Source organism: Quercus suber, unplaced genomic scaffold (assembly GCF_002906115.3).
Source record: "Quercus suber isolate HL8 unplaced genomic scaffold, Cork oak 2.0 scaffold_682, whole genome shotgun sequence".
NCBI classification, from domain to species: Eukaryota; Viridiplantae; Streptophyta; class Magnoliopsida; order Fagales; family Fagaceae; genus Quercus; species Quercus suber.
The window spans coordinates 12478-30817 of record NW_027070123.1 but is presented as its reverse complement, the minus strand read 5'-3'; the positions used below and the strand labels follow the sequence as shown (position 1 = coordinate 30817).

The window sequence follows — 18340 nt, the reverse complement described above, 5'->3', positions numbered from 1 at the left end:
GTTATTTAGTAAGTTGGACTGTTTTGAGTTTGGCAAACTCAACTTTGGGTTGACAAACGAACACTATAGTGGCGTTTGTAAAATGCCACTATAGGTACCCTATAGTGGCGTTTTCTATAAACGCTGCTATAGGCACTAAAAAAACGCCACTATAATGTTCATTTTCCAGTCCGAAGTCGAGTTTGCCAAACTCGATTTTAAAAAACAGTCAAACTTACTAAATAACTTTGAACGCATACCATGTGCCTAATTTTTTTTGGGAAATGTATTGTTTAGTAAATTTTGCCCATCAACATGGCTTAATTACCATGGAAAGGACAGATTAAAGCCAATTGCACATATGGGTGTTGACTGTCAAGATTAGAAAATGTTGTAGCAAGCTTCACTAAAACCTAAAACCTTAAAGTCTTTGGCATTTTGCTTGATTAGTCTTTTCCTTTACCTAATCAAGTCACTATTTGTTGGTCAAGGTAGAAATGCATACGTTAATATGTACGGGAACAGATACTTTTAATTTGGTGGTCAAACTCATCAGTTGATAGATGACACGTTCTTGGTAATTTCAAAGCATTGGCAAACAAAACGTATTAAGTATAATTAGGTCATGATTATTAAAAAAAAAAAATGTATAAATTAGGTCATGGATTGAAATCTTGGCCTAAATATACGGATACAAATGTATCCATCAAGTTTGAGCACCGAAAGTAAGCTTAGAGGAAAAAAAAAAAGGGAATACCCATTTATTCTTCGTCTGGTGACTATTGCCTAATCGAATAAGTACAAGAGTCAAGGATAGGGTTGATGAGCGATTACAAAGAAAGCTTAGCCAAAAAAATTTAAAGGGAAAAAAAAATGCAAGGGATCCAAATTGGCTTCAACACGGAAAAGTAAAGCAAAAACAATGCTAAAGTGAGGTGAGGTTAGAAATCTGAAAATCAATGAAACAAAATTAATAGACTTTTTATTAATTTGTTTTTAAGCATTCAAGTGAAAGCAATTTGGTAATTCAACGAGGAATAAGTGGAAACAATCAAGAAAGATTTTTAGCCCTTGACGTTTGCTTTCATCCCACAATTACAAGTGGGTTTTCCTCTAGGCTACAACAAAATCCTACTAATCCTCTCTGCAACTTGGAATGAATTACAGAAGGAGAAGCCCTTAGCTACAAAGAATGAAGCTTTCTGAAGAGAGATGCCAACTATAAGGCTAAGTGTAAGATGTAAAACAAAGGGCTTCAAGTCGTACTTGAACATTTCTAACCGGAAAATTAAGAATTCACCAAAACTTATCATTAAATTTATTCCATTCCCATTCGTTCTGTCTGATTTGGATGAAACAAAAAATTGATATTTTAAGGAATGGAATGAATGTTCCCCTAGCCCACTCCTTCCAACAAAACTTCTAACCAAATGGATATACAGAATTTTTTACTTCTTTTTTTTTTTTTTTTCTTTTTCAAATTTCTATTCCATTTCTTTCCTTTCTTCTCTCCTAAACAAACTGTTAATCATACAAGAAATACATTATCCAAATACATAAGAGATGACAAAGTGAAAATTTCTGATAAAAGAGCAGCAACTTGAAGTGTAGTGTCAAAACTCAAAACCATTATTTACAAACAAAAATTCAAAGAAAACTAAATTTAGCTGTTGTAATTACAACTTTGGTAATACAAAATGTACCTTAGGAGGTAAAATATGACAACTGATCCTGGTTTTCATAAGCAATGTTGGAAATAATTCAGAATGGACAGCAGATAAATGATCTTCAAATCCAGCTTCACTTTGCCAGGTGTCACTTGTTAAGGTCGTCAAGGACAGGTTCACAGACAGAAATCACCTCTCACCTATCTCATTTCTCCAACACTAGCATTTTGAAACTTTTTCTAAAGCATCAAAAACACTTTGTAAAGTTACCTCCTCGACAATCACAACCTTGTCTCTTGATTTAGAACCAGAACCTACAGATACTTGCCTTCGTTTCACCCCTAAAACCTGTTATTCAAGAAGAACAAAGACTTAGGAAGTTTCTTTGTATATAACATCATTCCACTTCAACTATGCAAGCTAAACTGAGAAGTCATGTCATTTGATCAAAATAACAAAACAAAAAGAAAGAATTCCACATATGAACATCAAGTAAAGCTTTTGACCACATTTCAGGAAAAAAAAAATAAATTTAGGCACTTTAAACTTTGCACATCACAATTTGCGCATGCCCATGGAAGCCCAAAAAAAAAAGCAACAAAGGAACTCCTATTTAAGAACACATCATAGGGATACAAACACACATACAGCACTTGCTCACAGTCAACCAATATTAGAATGATATATACATCACAAGACTCATTTAATATCACATGCACCAAATACAATCTCACACAAGTATGCCCTCGATACTTTATTCACTCACTTAAGTCTCACTCTTAAAATGACACCCATCCACAATCTACACTTCCAAACGCCACTATGCCAAACTTACATCGAGAGTGCACTTATAACGTCATTCACTAAACACTAGGATACTAGTACACTTGCATTGCACCAACATTTGGACACAAATGCCTCCTGATATGACCACATGCTGCCCATAGCAAGACCAATTCAAATTTCCTTGTACTGTAGCTAGATTTCTAATCATTGAGTAGGTCCCCTTTTTTCCTTGAAGCCTCTTTGGAATCTAGCCCAGCAATGTAATTTTCTATGTATAGATGACGGTGAAAAATAAGTAAAGAGACTAGACCAGTTTAAGAAGTTTCCAGAGAGAGAAAGTGAGAAAGGTTTTTTTTTTTTTTTTTTTTTTTTTTGGAGGAGGTTTTCTTTTTTTGTTTTTTGGAGAAAGACTGGTTTGTGGAATGGTGATTATCTTGAACTCAGAAAATAAGAAATAGATTCTAGAAGCTAAAATAGGGAGTCCTGACTATGAGTATAGTATCAGATCGGCAGTCAGTTAGTTAGGATTCTAGGTGCATCTAGAGGATGCTATCATGCACATTTGAACTTCTTGTGATTTCAGTGATTCTTGATCCAATTCTCATCCGTAATTATTCAATTAGTGTTTCTTTAATCTTTTTCCTGGATTTCTTCATCCATGAGGAAGTCTAGGGAAGAGAAAAAGGTAAATCTGGATGTTCTTCAAGGTATGGAGTAGTAATGGGCTCCGAAGCTATGCAGGAAGTCCGAGTTGCCTGAGACTCATTAAATATGTGAAGGATTGAAGAATGATCTGATTCAAGATACTAAAGTGGAGGCCTAATTTATTTATTTTCACGTTAGAGGGATGATAAATCTCTGGACGATACTGACCTCTATGGGCCAGAAGGGATATCTAAGATGGCTGAGCATTTGGATGGTGAAAGGGATGTTTTTGCAGATGGAAAACAGGCCTATGCAAGAAAGTCTAGACTCTAGAGCCTGCTCATTTAGTCTCTGATTGTAATGCTCTGCATAGAAGTCTGGTGGAATTTCTATAGAGATAGTTTGGTATATCAAAAACAAAATCCACGTTGGTTGGGATTGCAGATGCTCATGAGTTGGATAAAGGCCAATCTCAGGAGCAAAATATAAAAGGGAAATGGTCCCAATCACAAGATAGGAATTCATAGTTCCAAGAAGACAATTGGGAGGGTTCTCAACTGCAATTTCATACCCCAGTGAGAAAGAATGGGAGAACTGTATTTGAACCTCCTATAGAGGTTGTTCAAATGTTATTTCTTCCTCCCATAATAATAGGACAGAGGGGACCCACTAGAAAGTGCCAATTGAGCTACATGGTTCTTGGTTATTCAAGCTCCAATTTTTTATTACCTAAACCTAGATAAACCCGTAAACATCAAACCCTATTCAATAACTCCTCAAGATCTCATCAAGAAATCTAATTTAGTGCTAAATTCTTAAATATTCTACATCATAATTTTCCAACCTACCCTAGTCCACATACAAACACCACATCAGATTTTCTAGAAAAAAAAAAAGAAACATTAATTATGTAGGAGCTAAAAGATATCATCTATGTTTTTTTTTTTTTTCCCATGAAGTAAAGAAAGGTATCAGTCACAATGGTCTTGTCATGAACATGGAAGCTCTTTATCTGAACTACTTGTTCCAAGAATTCTCATTCACTCCAACAAGAGTTGTCTCCTCTATCTCAATGGATGTCATTTCAACTTCATTCAATTGATTCAAATTACTCTGGCCTTTTAAACTGCTCGTAGAACTTTTGTTCCTAACCCTCACGCTACATTATGTTATTTACCGATGACCAAATCTTACTTGCTTGACAAATAATCTAAAGTTTGGACTCATCTTCCTTGGAGCATAACTTTGATAATGTTCCTCTTCAATGACAACCCTTTTTTGATAATTTAAAAGTTGGGAGAGGGGAGATTTAAATTTTGGATGCCTCCGCTTATTGGGAGAACTGTATTTGAACCTCCTATAGAGGTTGTTCAAATGTTATTTCTTCCTCCCATAATAATAGGACAGAGGGGACCCACTAGAAAGTGCCAATTGAGCTACATGGTTCTTGGTTATTCAAGCTCCAATTTTTTATTACCTAAACCTAGATAAACCCGTAAACATCAAACCCTATTCAATAACTCCTCAAGATCTCATCAAGAAATCTAATTTAGTGCTAAATTCTTAAATATTCTACATCATAATTTTCCAACCTACCCTAGTCCACATACAAACACCACATCAGATTTTCTAGAAAAAAAAAGAAACATTAATTATGTAGGAGCTAAAAGATATCATCTATGTTTTTTTTTTTTCCCATGAAGTAAAGAAAGGTATCAGTCACAATGGTCTTGTCATGAACATGGAAGCTCTTTATCTGAACTACTTGTTCCAAGAATTCTCATTCACTCCAACAAGAGTTGTCTCCTCTATCTCAATGGATGTCATTTCAACTTCATTCAATTGATTCAAATTACTCTGGCCTTTTAAACTGCTCGTAGAACTTTTGTTCCTAACCCTCACGCTACATTATGTTATTTACCGATGACCAAATCTTACTTGCTTGACAAATAATCTAAAGTTTGGACTCATCTTCCTTGGAGCATAACTTTGATAATGTTCCTCTTCAATGACAACCCTTTTTTGATAATTTAAAAGTTGGGAGAGGGGAGATTTAAATTTTGGATGCCTCCGCTTAATGACAAACCCTTAGCGCACCTCTCACATACTATGAAATCATGGGATTAAAATTTTTGAAACTTATTGCCTTGTCGAGTTAGCAAGTACTAATTTGCAAGTAACATAGCAAAGTCATGTTTTTCTTACCAAAAACAGGTAAAACTAATAACGGTTTCTAGAAGCAATTCTTAGCATTCAGCAACTCTCCTCTAACTTCAATGATAAATAGCCATCTTAAATTTCTGAAACTTCTGATCCCAAATTTTTTTTTTTTTTTTTTCAAATTTCAAATTATTAAACACTTATTAATATCCTAGAGATGAAATTGAAACCTATTACTGAAAAATAAATAAAACAAAAGAAGGAGGAGAAGAAGAAGAAAGAAAGACTGACGGAGCTAATGAAATCGAGAAGGGCGGCGTTAGCTTCTCCGTCTCTCGCCGGCGCGTCTATTTGCACTCCCACTGCCTCATCACTGATATCTACATTTCATATTCATCCAAAACAGGAAAAAAGAAAAAACCAAAGTATCAACACAGATCCAAAATACAATAATGTGTATGTATGTATGTAATAATGGCGGGACCTGTGATGGAGGAGGATTTGGAGCCAGGCTTGGCGTGGATGGTGATGGCCACAGAGGACGGAGGGATTGACCGAAAACAGGATGGAAAATTGTGGTTGGGGGTTTACGGAGGAGGACGACGACTGAGTTGGCCCGGCCGAGTTGGAGTTAGAATTGGCCTTCACTCCTTTGCCCTTCTTTGCCGGTGGCATATTGTACAGTACTGTATTTGTTTTCAGGAGCGAATAAAAATAAAGGTTACGAATACATATAGGCTTCAGAATTAAAATTTATTGTTTTTAATTTTTAATTAGAGTACATTTCTCATCAAAAAAAAAAAAAAATTAGAGTACATTTAATTTAGAATATTAAGTACAGTTTGGGGGAGATTTGTCGTATTTTGGTGCATGATAAATTTTTCATTTTTACTCTAAATTTATTAGTTATGTTTTAATAATCATTTTTTTTTCTAAATTAATAACCATAGTTAAACTTTTGTAAATAAATTTTTATAGAAATTTGAAATATTCTGTAATATAAACCGAAGGAAGGATCCTTCTCAAAAAAAAAAAAAAAGAAAAAAAAAAAAAAGAAAAAAAAAAACAACGTAGGAAGGAAGTATTAATTTCTTGGAAATCAAAGAAATCAATTACGAAAAGGAAACTTGGCGTATTATTTAAATTTTAGAAATTATCTATGATTGAATTTATATTAAATGTCACAGACTCATGACAATGTCCCTTTTATAATGAATAACATCAAAACGTTTGTAACCACCACGCATCTTTGGCACGATGGTGTATAAGTGCTTATGAGATGGGGGGAAGGGGGACAAGGGTCGAGGTTTCAAGTCTCTAGGAAGGAGTTTCATACACATATATATTTAGATTAGATTAGAGTAAAATTTCTATCTTGTAAAAAAAAAAAAAAAACATTCATAAAAAATTCATCTTTCATTTTGTTGCAAAGGCTAAGGCTAATTTTGATGACGTTCATAGTTGATTAGGCTAAATTTTCTTTAGCTTTGCTATTAGTAATTTTAGATCCATAAATTTTTTTAAGGCCTTTAAGAGCGATAGTAATATTGTTAAGGGGGTTAAATGTAATTATATTGCTAAAATAAGTGCGCACACACACACACACACACACACACTAGCATCATCACACACGCTTTGTGCACGGGATGAGATTTTTTTTTTTTTTTTGGTCTATTGTCATAATTTTCTTTAAAAAAAAAAATTGGATATTTTTGTTTTGAAGATGTGGATTAGTAGAAGAGTGTCCTATTTTGTAAGTATTTTAAGTGGAGTTTGAGATATATTTTTACTAGTTTGTTCTCAAGTTTTTTTCCTGTTAAAAGTAACGTTTATGGGTATTTCTGAATTTTTCTCAACCACATAAAAGTCCAGTCCAAAGAGGAGAATCCTCTTTTGTCTATACTATATATAAGAGAAATTCCCTCTTTCAACTGGACTTTTGTGTGGTTCAAAAATACCCTCCTTAATAAAGGGTAATTTCATTTAGAAATAGGGTCATGAATGTCAAATAACAAATTTCATTTTGAATTCAGAAAAAAATTCCTAAAATTTAGGATTTTAGGAATTTTCTTTCTGAATTCAAAATGATATTTGTTATTTGACATTCATGACCCTATTTCTAAATGAAAAATTTAGGATTTTTTTTCCTTCACATTCATTTTTTTATTCCCTAAAATTGAGTCCTTTTATTCTTTTTCATCCCAATAAAAATAAAACACCCCCAATTTAAAAAATTAAAAACTAAGAGAACTCCTAAAATTTAGCCTTCTTTCTCCTAAGGTTAATCTTATTTTTCCTACTTAAACTTTTCTCTATATCACTACATCACTTTCAAACGTTACTGTCTCTAAAGTTTATCATTTTTAAATGTTACTATTTATTGAGTCTCTTCTATTTTTTTGCATAAAGGTTAATTTTTTTTTTAAAATTTTCAAACAAATAAAAATGATAAACTTTAGAGATAAACAATAATGTTTGAAAGTGGTGTAATGATATAGAGAAAAGTTTGAATAGGAAAAATAAGATGAACATGAGAGGAAAGAAGGCTAAATTTTAGGAGTTCTCTTAGTTTTAATTTTTTAAATTGGTTTTTTTTTTCTTTTTTTATTGGGATGAAAAAAGAATAAAAAGACTCAATTTTAGGGAATAAAAAGATGAATGTGAAGGAAAAAAAAAATCCCAAATTTTAGGAGTTTTCTTTTTGAATTCAAAATGAAATTTGTTATTTGACATTCATGACTCTATTTCTAAATGAAGTTATCTTTAATTAATAAGGGTATTTTTGAATCATATAAAAGTCAAGTTGAAAAAGGAGAATCCTCTTAAATATGCTTATAGAGTAATGACTATTCCACAAGCCATCTCAATCTACATTCTGATTGTAGGAAATTTGTGAAAATAATTTTAATCGAGGCTGCTCTCAATTTTCCACATGGTTGATGAAATGGCTTAGAGAAAATTACATTTTTATTGCAGTTCAAATTGGAAGAAAAGCGGACTAAGTTTGAAAGATAATATATTTTTAATATTGATTATTTAAATTGAAATTGTTTTGAAAATTTTGAGAGCTTAACCCATTTTCTAAGAATTGATTTAAGAAAAAAATTTCAACACTTAAAATCGTGTTTTAAAAATATGTTTCAACATTTGAATAGTGTTTTAAGCGAAAGATTTGAACAAAATTTTAATATTTTTTAAATTTTGTTTTTTTAAAACACAATTAAAAAATAAAATGGGGGGGCTAATTCTCCAAATAGTTTATATCAGTATGGATTTAAAAAAAAATTATTTTATAAAATTTTGCTGAAGAATATTGTTTCTTAAGGTGTATGGAACTTGGTTGGATAGTTATTAAACCCAAACCAATCTGGCTGCTTGGACCACTAACTTGGTGAACCATTATCTAAGATAGTCTGGAAATTTAATTTGACCACTTATGCAATTGAATCGATAAAACTTAATAAAACCCAACAGTTTTTCTACAACTCATGCACCTTGAGTAGGATGTTTTGATCCAAGCAGTTTTGTAATTTTTTTTTTTTAAAAAAAAATCACCTTTATAGATTCATTGCAATACCATTTTTTGAATTTGGAATATAAGAGCACTCACACCAGTCCTACTATAATAGAAAAAGTGCATCATTTTACACATTTTTTGCTTAAAATCTACCCACATCATTGTGTCTATAAAATTTTTCGTATCCAAAATTGCTATAGTAATCGTGTATATTCAACCAAAACATTTTAAATATTTTGTTCTCTCCCCTCTCTCACCCCTTTTCTTCCCTTGACTCTCTCTCTCTCTTCTTGAGTCTCTTCAATCTAGAAAAAGAAGAAGACGAAGGAAGAAGAATAAAATGAAATCAACCCAAAACAAACCAAATCAAACACATCTGAAAACTCATCACAAATCCAAATCAAAATCAACCCAAAACAAAACCCAAAAAACAAAGAAAAAAAATGGAAGGAGTGCTTGTCCATGGAGGCTTAGGTGGAGAGAGTTTTCATATTTTAGCAATGGAAGAGAATGGTAAGTATTGGGTGTAGAAGTTGGGATTTTGGTGAGGAAAGAAGAAAAAAAAGAAGAAATTCGAACCTTACCGTAAAAGACCCGAATCAGGTTTGTGATGGTTGGTCCAAGGGTTGGGTTTGCCTTGGATCTATCTATAAATGCCAAAAAATGGACTCAAATTGATTTGGGTTTGTATTGAAGTGAAGTTTGGAGGTTTGGTTATGGAGTTTTTGGTGAAGGAAGAAGGGAGGAAGAAGAAAAAATGACGGGTAATGAAAGAGAGGAAGACATTGTGAAAGAGACAAAGAGAGCATGTTCAGAAGAAAAAAAAATACATACATACATACATATATATATATATATATTGAGAGAGAGAGAGAGAGAGAGAGAGAGAGAGTTTTGATGTGGTAGTTGAGATAATAAAAAAAGAATAAAAATGATTATTTTAAGAAAGTATGGGATAAACTGATGTGGGTGTTTTTGTAAAATGCCTGTGTAAAATAGAAAAAGTAGATTGTTATGCTAAAATAACCAGAAAATTTAGACATACTGATGTGAATGCTCTAATGAAAATATGAAATTTTATAATGCGGTTAATGCTAGACTTTGTAATAAAGATAAATTTCAAGTTTAAGCTCAGATTGTAATCGATTGGCTTAAAGTAACTAGTAAGATATGTAATATGCATAGAATGTGACTTACGAGTTTAAGATATGCTTTTATTTCTAAAATTTTAAGTAATGCAATGTAGTTATGATTTTATTAATTGTTTTTATTTTATTTTTTCTATTCTTATTACTTGTGAAACCTTGACTTTGAATTATTTTTTCTATTGGTTATGCGACACGTGAGAATAAATAATTATTTTGTAATAGTAATATAATATATAATTTATTCTCTAAAATTTTTTGAAGATAATTTTTTCTACCTATAATTAAACAATTGCTATTCGATCCAATTAGGTCTACTTTAGTCCCATTTAGTCCAATTTGGTCCACTCATTCAATTTTGGTCCCCTTTAATCTATTTTGGACTAATTGGGTCTTAAATTGATTTTTATTATTATTATTATTACTTTTTTGTAGGCTGTCTTTTTAAGGTTAGCTAAAAAAATAATTTTTTTCTTAATCTTTGGGTTGAAAAGTATGAAATTTATTATATTTGGGCTAAAATATTTAGTTTTGAGTTTAAAAAAAAATAGAAATTAGAAATTAGAAATATGAGCCCTAAAAATGCAATAAAAATGATAAATATTTAAAATCCTATTCGGTCCACTTTGGTCATATTTGGTCCATTCTATCCTCTTCAGTCCACTTTGTTTCTATTTGGTCCACTTTGGTCCTATTGGGTCCATTTGGTCCATATTGGTCCTATTTTATCCACCTCAGTCCTATTCGGTCCAATTCAATTGACATTGGTCCTATTTGTCCACGTTGGTCCTATTGGATTCATTCCGTCCATATTGGTCCTATTCTATCCACCTCAGTCCTATTCGGTCCTATTCAATTGACATTAGTCCTATTTGTCCACGTTGGTCCTATTGGGTCCACATTGGTCCTATTCTATCCACCTCAGTCCTATTCGGTCCACTCTGTCCACTTTAGTCCTATTCAGTCAACATTGGTCCTATTTGTTCACTATGGTCCAATTTGGTTCTATTTGGTCCAATTTGTTCCTATTTGGTCCATTATGTCCACTTTGGTTCTAATCTATTCATTCGTACTTATGCGGTCCACTATGGTCCTATTCTATACCCTTCAATCTTATTCGGTTCACATTGGTCCACTCTGTCCTATTAAGTCCACTTCGGTCCTATTCAATCGAAGTTGGACCTATTTGGTCCATTATGGTCCAATTCTGTCCATTATGTCTACTTTGGTCCTAATCTATCCATTCGTTCTTATTCGGTCCACTCTTGTCCTATTCGGTCCCCTTTAGTCTTATTCGGTCGACTTTGTCCTATTCAGTCCACTTCGATCCTATTTGGTCCACCTTGCTCCCATTCGGTCATATTCTGTCCATTTGTGTCCACTTCAATCCATTTTGGTCCACTTTGGTCCATTTTTGCGCACTTACATATGGGGAAAAGACATATTTAGGGTTAAGAGTACCTATTCTAAATCCCAATTTATTAATATATATATATATATATTTCAAACACGTAATATCTAAAATCTTAAGTGGAGTAATTACTGTTACTATACTTTTGTTAAGCCACATTAATGTAGCATTTTAGTCTACTTTGGTCCAACTAAATTCAAGCGAAAGTCTTTCTAAACCTTAAGGCTATGAATATATAAATCTAATCTGTTAGAAATTTAGACCCCTTAAACCGACCAGATTAACCTAGTTAATTAACCAAGTAATTAACTTAGTCAAATTATGCAGTTCTAGGTTATCAATAACATATAATCATATCAAGAATATAAAGTAGCGGAAATATAAAAGACACAATGATATGATCATCCAGGAAACTGATAAGTGTAATTTTTACATGATTTTTATTATCCTCTTATTTATTAAAATTGTTAGTTTTCCTTTATTTCTTTTGATTTGATTTGATTTTTATTTATATTTATCTATTCATTTGTTCTTTGAAGGAATGAGAAGATTCAGATTAATCTACAAGGGCTTTACATGCAAAGTGTGGCTAAGCCAATTAAATCCAATTCCAATTCAGATTAGGATTCTAGCTTGCACATCAGTTAGTATTTTTGGCATAACTTTCGGCTCAGATATCCAATCGAGATGATTCAAGTTGGGCTGGAAATTTAACTTAAAGGGCTACAACTTTGTAGTTACCAAAAGTCTGAATTCTGACGTTAAATGGGCCAAAATCGTCAGTTAAATGAAGCCTAAAAATCTGGGATTTTCTCCAAACGGGAATAGGATTTCTTGACCTATTTAAAGGCTCTTTAGGGAAAAAAGAGAAAAAGAAGAGAAACCTGAGAGGAAAAGGGGGCCGCATTGAAGAATATTTTTTGGGAGTCTTTCAAAAGAGGAGTATCTGAGGACAAAGGCGAGAGCTTCATGTTGATCAACCAATTCGGATGAAAGACATAAGTTTTATTTGTTTTCTTTTCAATTTTATTATGAACTAAATTTTATTTTCTAGAGCATTAATGTAGTCTAGCAATGAACACACAATTTATTTTCTGAGTTATTTTATTTTTAATATTTCCATGATTGAATGTTTAATTCTTATTCTTAATGCTTACTATTTTTTACAAATTATAGTTTGATCAATTGAATTACAATGAGACTGAGAGGTGATTTGTTATTTTAGTTCTAGAATTAAACACCATTAGTTGAGCGAAAGTAGAGACGCTTTACCGCGACTAGTGTGATTTTTCATAAAATTTAAAGTACGTAATGAGTCTCCAATTAATTAAATTCACATAGAGATATGGAATTGTTAGTTGAAGATATTTTTGATATTATTCGAGAGAAGATATTGAATACTTAAGGAATTTTTAATCATCAACGGGAGATTATTAGAATTTAATAATTAGGAAGGATAAATTGTGTGGGATTTGTTAGGTGAAATCAATCGCTCTAGATCCATTCTTATCATATTTTTACACTGTTAGATTTTTACGCTTTGTTAATTCTTTTTATTCGTAGATTTATTTTTATTAAATAGGTTAATTTAATTCAGATAGTAGAACATTCCATTTGTTTTCGAATTTCCAAATAGTAATTTATTTAGTGAATTTTGGTATTCAATAACATAGTTAATCCTTGTGGGTTTAACATTCGTTTTCTAAAAACACTTTACTACTTGTTACGATTCTGTGCGCTTGCAGATTATTTTACACGAACAAGTTTTTGGCGCCGTTGCCGGGGATTAATTGTTTGTTATTGATATTGATACTAGCTAGATATTACTACTTTGGATTTATTTTATTTATTCAAAAAAAAAATTAAAAAAATTAATTAGGTGCATCTGAGTTTGTTTCCTTTCTTTACAGGAATTAGAAGTGCATGACCTGATCTAAACTGTTAGAGCATACACTCTTTGATCCTGAAATTGAAAGAACCTTACGTTAGCTCAAGAAAGAAAAGAAGAGAGAGGCCAACACATCTCTATCTAATATGGCCGATCAAGAGCAAAAGGCGTTAAGGGATTATGCTATGCCCTCGGTAAATGGAGCTACATCGAGCATAAGGAGGCCAACCATACAAGCCAATAATTTTGAGATCAAGCCAGCCATCATTCAGATGATACAACAGACTCTCCAGTTCGGGGGCTGTCACAAGAGGATCCTAATGTCCATATTGCAATTTTCTTGGAAATTTGTGATACTTTTAAACATAACAGAGTGACAGATGATGCGATTCGACTAAGGCTTTTTCCCTTCTCACTTAGGGATAAAGCAAAAGTTTGGTTGAATTCTTTGCCACCTGGCATCATTACTACATGGGAGGAGTTGGCACAAAAATTCTTTGCAAAATATTTCCCTCCTGCAAAGACAGCAAAGCTAAGGAATGATATCACCATGTTCATCCAATTTGAGAGTGAATCATTATATGAAGCATGGGAGAGGTACAAAGATTTATTGCGAAGGTGTCCTCATCATGACCTTCCAGCATGGCTTTAAGTGCAAACATTCTACAATGGTCTAGGAGCTACAAACAGGTCTATGGTTGATGCAGCAGCTAGTGAAGCTTTAATGAGTAAAACTCATGAGGCAGCTTATGAACTTCTGGAAGAATTGGCATCCAACAACTATCAATGGCCTACATAAAGAGCAATGCCAAGAAAAACAGCTAAGGTTTTAGAACTTGATTCTATTACCTCATTGGCGGCACAAATGGCAACTTTGTCTCAACAACTAGGTAAAATGAATGTAATGCTATTCAAACTAATGTTGTTTGTGATCATTGTGCAGGAAATCATTCAAGTGTCGATTACAAGTGGGAAATCCTTTTGCCCAATCGAGTTATGGACAGACAAATTACCTGTCAAATTTTCAACGTCAAAATAATCCATACTCGAACACGTACAATCCTAGATGGAGGAATCACCCCAACTTCTCATGGAGCAATAACCAAGGGCAGGCTAAACCACCTCAACAATTTCCACAGCAAGAGAAGAAGTCGACACTTGAGGACATGTTCATGCAGTACATGCAGAAGACAGATGTGGTGATCCAAAACAACTCAGCTTCAATCTGCAATCTTGAGGTGCAAATCAGTTAGCTCTCAAGCATGCTCACATAGAGGACTACAGGAACTTTGCCAAGCAACACTGTCACCAATCCGAAAGAACATGTAAAGGCAATATCATTGAGAAGTGGACGAACATATGAGGAGCCAAAAGTAACAAATGCCAAACAAGATGAAGCTGTGGATAATGAGGAGTCAAAGATGAAGGAAGCCGAGTCAGAGATAAAGAAGTGGAGCAAGCTGAGAAGACTAAGGAGAATGAAAGAGCTTCAAAATCCAAAAAATCCAGGGAAGTTACTTTTGAGACTTATTCTCCTTCAATTTATGATCCACCAATTCCTTTTCTGCAAAGATTACGAAAAAACAATGTGGATGATTAGTTTTCTAAATTTCTAAGTATATTTAAGCAATTGCATATTAATATTCCTCTCATTGAAGCTTTGGAACAAATGCCTAAATATGCTAAATTTTGAAGGATATTATATCAAAGAAGTGGAAATTGGAGGAGCATGAAACAATAATGCTAACAGAGGAGAGTAGTGCAATCTACAAAAGAAGCTACCAGCCTAAGCTAAAAGATCCGGGGAGTTTCACTATCCCTTGCACTATAGGAAAATCTTATTTTGATAGAGCTTTATGTGATTTAGGGGCAAGTATTAATCTAATGCCTCTCTTTGTTTTCAGGAACTTGGGTCTTGGAGAAGTAAAGCCGACCACTGTCTCTTTATAATTGGTGGATAGATCCATTAAATATCCAAGAGGAGTCATTGAGACTGTATTAGTAAAAGTTGACAAGTTCATCTTCCCAGCTGACTTCATTGTCCTTGATATGGATGAGGACGTGGAGATCCCTTTGATATTGGGTCGACCTTTCTTGCGACGGGGAGAACCTTAATTGATGTCCAACAAGGAAAACTTTTTTTGAGGGTCGGAGAGGATGAGGTTACTTTTAATGTATTTAAGTTTATGGAATTTCCTTCCGAGACACATTCTTGTTTTCAAATAAGTGACCGAGACATGATCATGGCTAATGAGACTTGTGCAATTGATTTTCAAAAGTTACCACTTGAGGTATGTCTTACTCACTCTACACCTATTAAATTCAATTGATGAAAAGGTTAAAGAGTGTGAAAGATATTTGGAGGCTACACACTCTTTCCTCCTTCCATGCAACCAAAAGTGGAAGGCCTTAAATCATGTCAGCCAACATCTCCAATAGAGGAACCACCTAAACTTGAGCTCAAACCGCTTCCATCAAAGTTAAGGTATGCTTCTTAGGTCAAGACTCTACTTTCCAGTTATATTAACAATTCTTTGAGTGATGTAGAGGAGGAAAAGTTGTTGAGAATCTTGCGGGAACACAAAATAGCTTTGGGTTGACCATCTCTGACATCAAAGGAATTAGTCCTTTAAATTGCACACACAAGATTTTAATGGACGATAAAAAAGTTAGCTACAGACGTTAAATAAATGCTTTTGGGCACCGTTTTTTTTACCTTTAGTTTATGTTAATTTATTATTATTTTTAATTTTTTTTTTTTTTATCTTTTTTTTCTTTCATTTTGTAGGAATAAAGAGACCAAAGAAATCTTCAATGGGTACACAGCTGCACCTCAAGAAAAAATATTCAATTAAAAATCAGGGGAGCATCTCTTCTCCTTTTTCATTCTTTTAATTAGTTTTTCTTCCTTTTCCCATTGAGGACAATGTGAAATTTAAGTTTGGGGAAGGGAATTTATTTTATTTATTAAAAAAAAAAATTGCCTATGATAAGATTATGGGTGAATTTTCTTATAATTTTTAGGAATCATTCTCATTGCTTAAGTCCAGTTATTAATTCTTTACTTGATCTTGTTTAATTGATATGATCATTAATCATTGTGCATACCTAGAGAAATTTTATGTGAATTTTGTAAATTTTGATGATCTCTACTTATTCTAGAACTTGTTGAATTACTCTTATGGAGGAATCTTATACAGAATATTACTTGGGAAGTGATTTAGGCATTCTTTGAATCGATTGAGCCTTTCAAGCTTACCTCTTTATTATCTTTATCCCTAGTTATCCAACTGATCTATTCTTACACTGGGTTGAAGAAAAGAGAAGATATATATGAGTGTTTGAAAAAAAAAAAAAAATAGAAGAAAAAGAAGAAGAAGAAGAAGAAAATGTACAGAGTTCCATTACTCCATGTTTAGAGTTGCTTAGTAACTAGGGGTATTCATTACCAATGTATACTCTTACGTCAAACCATAACTTGAAATATGAGTATGCAAAAGCACTTCAAGTTTGTGACTTGTTGAGTAACTGGGTGCATCCATCACAAAATGCTTGTATTCACGCAAAAAGATAAGTGACGACGTGAAGTAAGAAATTTTTTTTTTTGATGAAGAGAGGTATTATGAGATATTCAAAAGACTGAGAACAAGTTATATTTTAGAAGTGAGAATGCTCTATTTGCTTGAACCTTATCTTTTCTTTATAGCCCTCACTATATCCATACATCACAAGCCTAATAAAGACCTATTGATCCTGGGTAATATTTTGTTTTATATTAGTGGAGAGTGATTTAAAAAGTAAGCTTATGGAGTTTTTAGAGATCTGTACTTATTTACTTGTTTGCATAAAACTATCCGAGAAGCTAATGATGAAGTGAGAATGATAATGCGATGGAGTTGAGTTTTGAATTAACTTTTGGACTTGATTAATTTGGAATGATTCCTTTGAATTATAAGCTTTATGCAGATCTTTGAGGCAAGAAAAAAAAAAGAGAAAAAAAAATTTAAAATTTATGAAGCAAAGCTTGCTTTAGTTGTTTTTTTTTTTCTTTCTTTGCTTGAGGACTAGCAAAGTTCAGGTTTGGGGGAATTTGATAAGTGTAATTTTTACATGATTTTTATTATCCTCTTATTTATTAAAATTGTTAGTTTTCCTTTATTTCTTTTGATTTGATTTGATTTTTATTTATATTTATCTATTCATTTGTTCTTTGAAGGAATGAGAAGATTCAGATTAATCTACAAGGGCTTTACATGCAAAGTGGGGCTAAGCCAATTAAATCCAAGTCCAATTCAGATTAGGATTCCAGCTTGCACATCAGTTAGTATTTTTGGCATAACTTTCGGCTCAGATATCCAATTGAGATGATTCAAGTTGAGCTGGAAAGTTAACTTAAAGGGCTACAACTTTATGGTTTACTAAAAGTCTGAATTCCGAAGTTAAATGGGCCAAAATCGTCAGTTAAGTGAAGCCTAAAAATATGGGATTTTCTCCAAACGGGAGGGAATAGGATTCCTTGACCTATTTAAAGGCTCTTTAGGGAAAAAAAGAGAAAAAGAAGAGAAACTTGAGAGAAAAAGGGGGCCACATTGAAGAATATTTTTTGGGAGTCTTTCAAAAGAGGAGTATCTGAGGACAAAGGCGAGAGCTTCATGATGATCAACCAATTCGGGTGAATGACATAAGTTTTATTTGTTTTCTTTTCAATTTTATTATGAACTAAATTTTATTTTCTAGAGCATTGATGTAGTCTAGCAATGAACACACAATTTATTCTCTGAGTTATTTTATTTTTAATATTTCCATGGTTGAGTGTTTAATTCTTATTCTTAATGCTTACTATTTTTTACAAATTATAGTTTGATCAATTGAATTACAATGAGACCGAGAGGTGATTTGTTATTTTAGTTCTAGAATTAAACACCATTAGTTGAGCGAAAGTAGAGACGCTTTACCGCGACTAGTGTGATTTTTCATAAAATTCAAAGTACGTAATGAGTCTCCAATTAATTAAATTCACATAGAGATATGAAATTGTTAGTTGAAGATATTTTTGATATTATTCGAGAGAAGATATTGAATACTTAAGGAATTTTTAATCATCAACGGGAGATTATTAGAATTTAATAATTAGGAAGGATA

The 18340-nt window shown here is 32.8% G+C and overlaps 1 protein-coding gene and 1 non-coding gene across 2 annotated transcripts; both read right to left on the bottom strand.

The window, feature by feature from the left end:
- Positions 1–1543: 1543 nt before the first annotated feature.
- Positions 1544–5956, bottom strand: LOC112013098 (uncharacterized). The gene is given in 4 exon segments (XM_024045485.2): positions 1544–1994; positions 5529–5617; positions 5722–5833; positions 5835–5956. Coding segments are annotated over 4 exon segments (408 nt in total). The 5' UTR covers positions 5913–5956; the 3' UTR covers positions 1544–1865.
- A 7771-nt stretch (positions 5957–13727) lies between these two features.
- Positions 13728–13834, bottom strand: LOC112013106 (small nucleolar RNA R71). Its single transcript, XR_002883059.2, has one exon. It is a non-coding gene; the product is annotated as a small nucleolar RNA R71 (small nucleolar RNA).
- Between the last annotated feature and the right edge of the window lie 4506 nt (positions 13835–18340).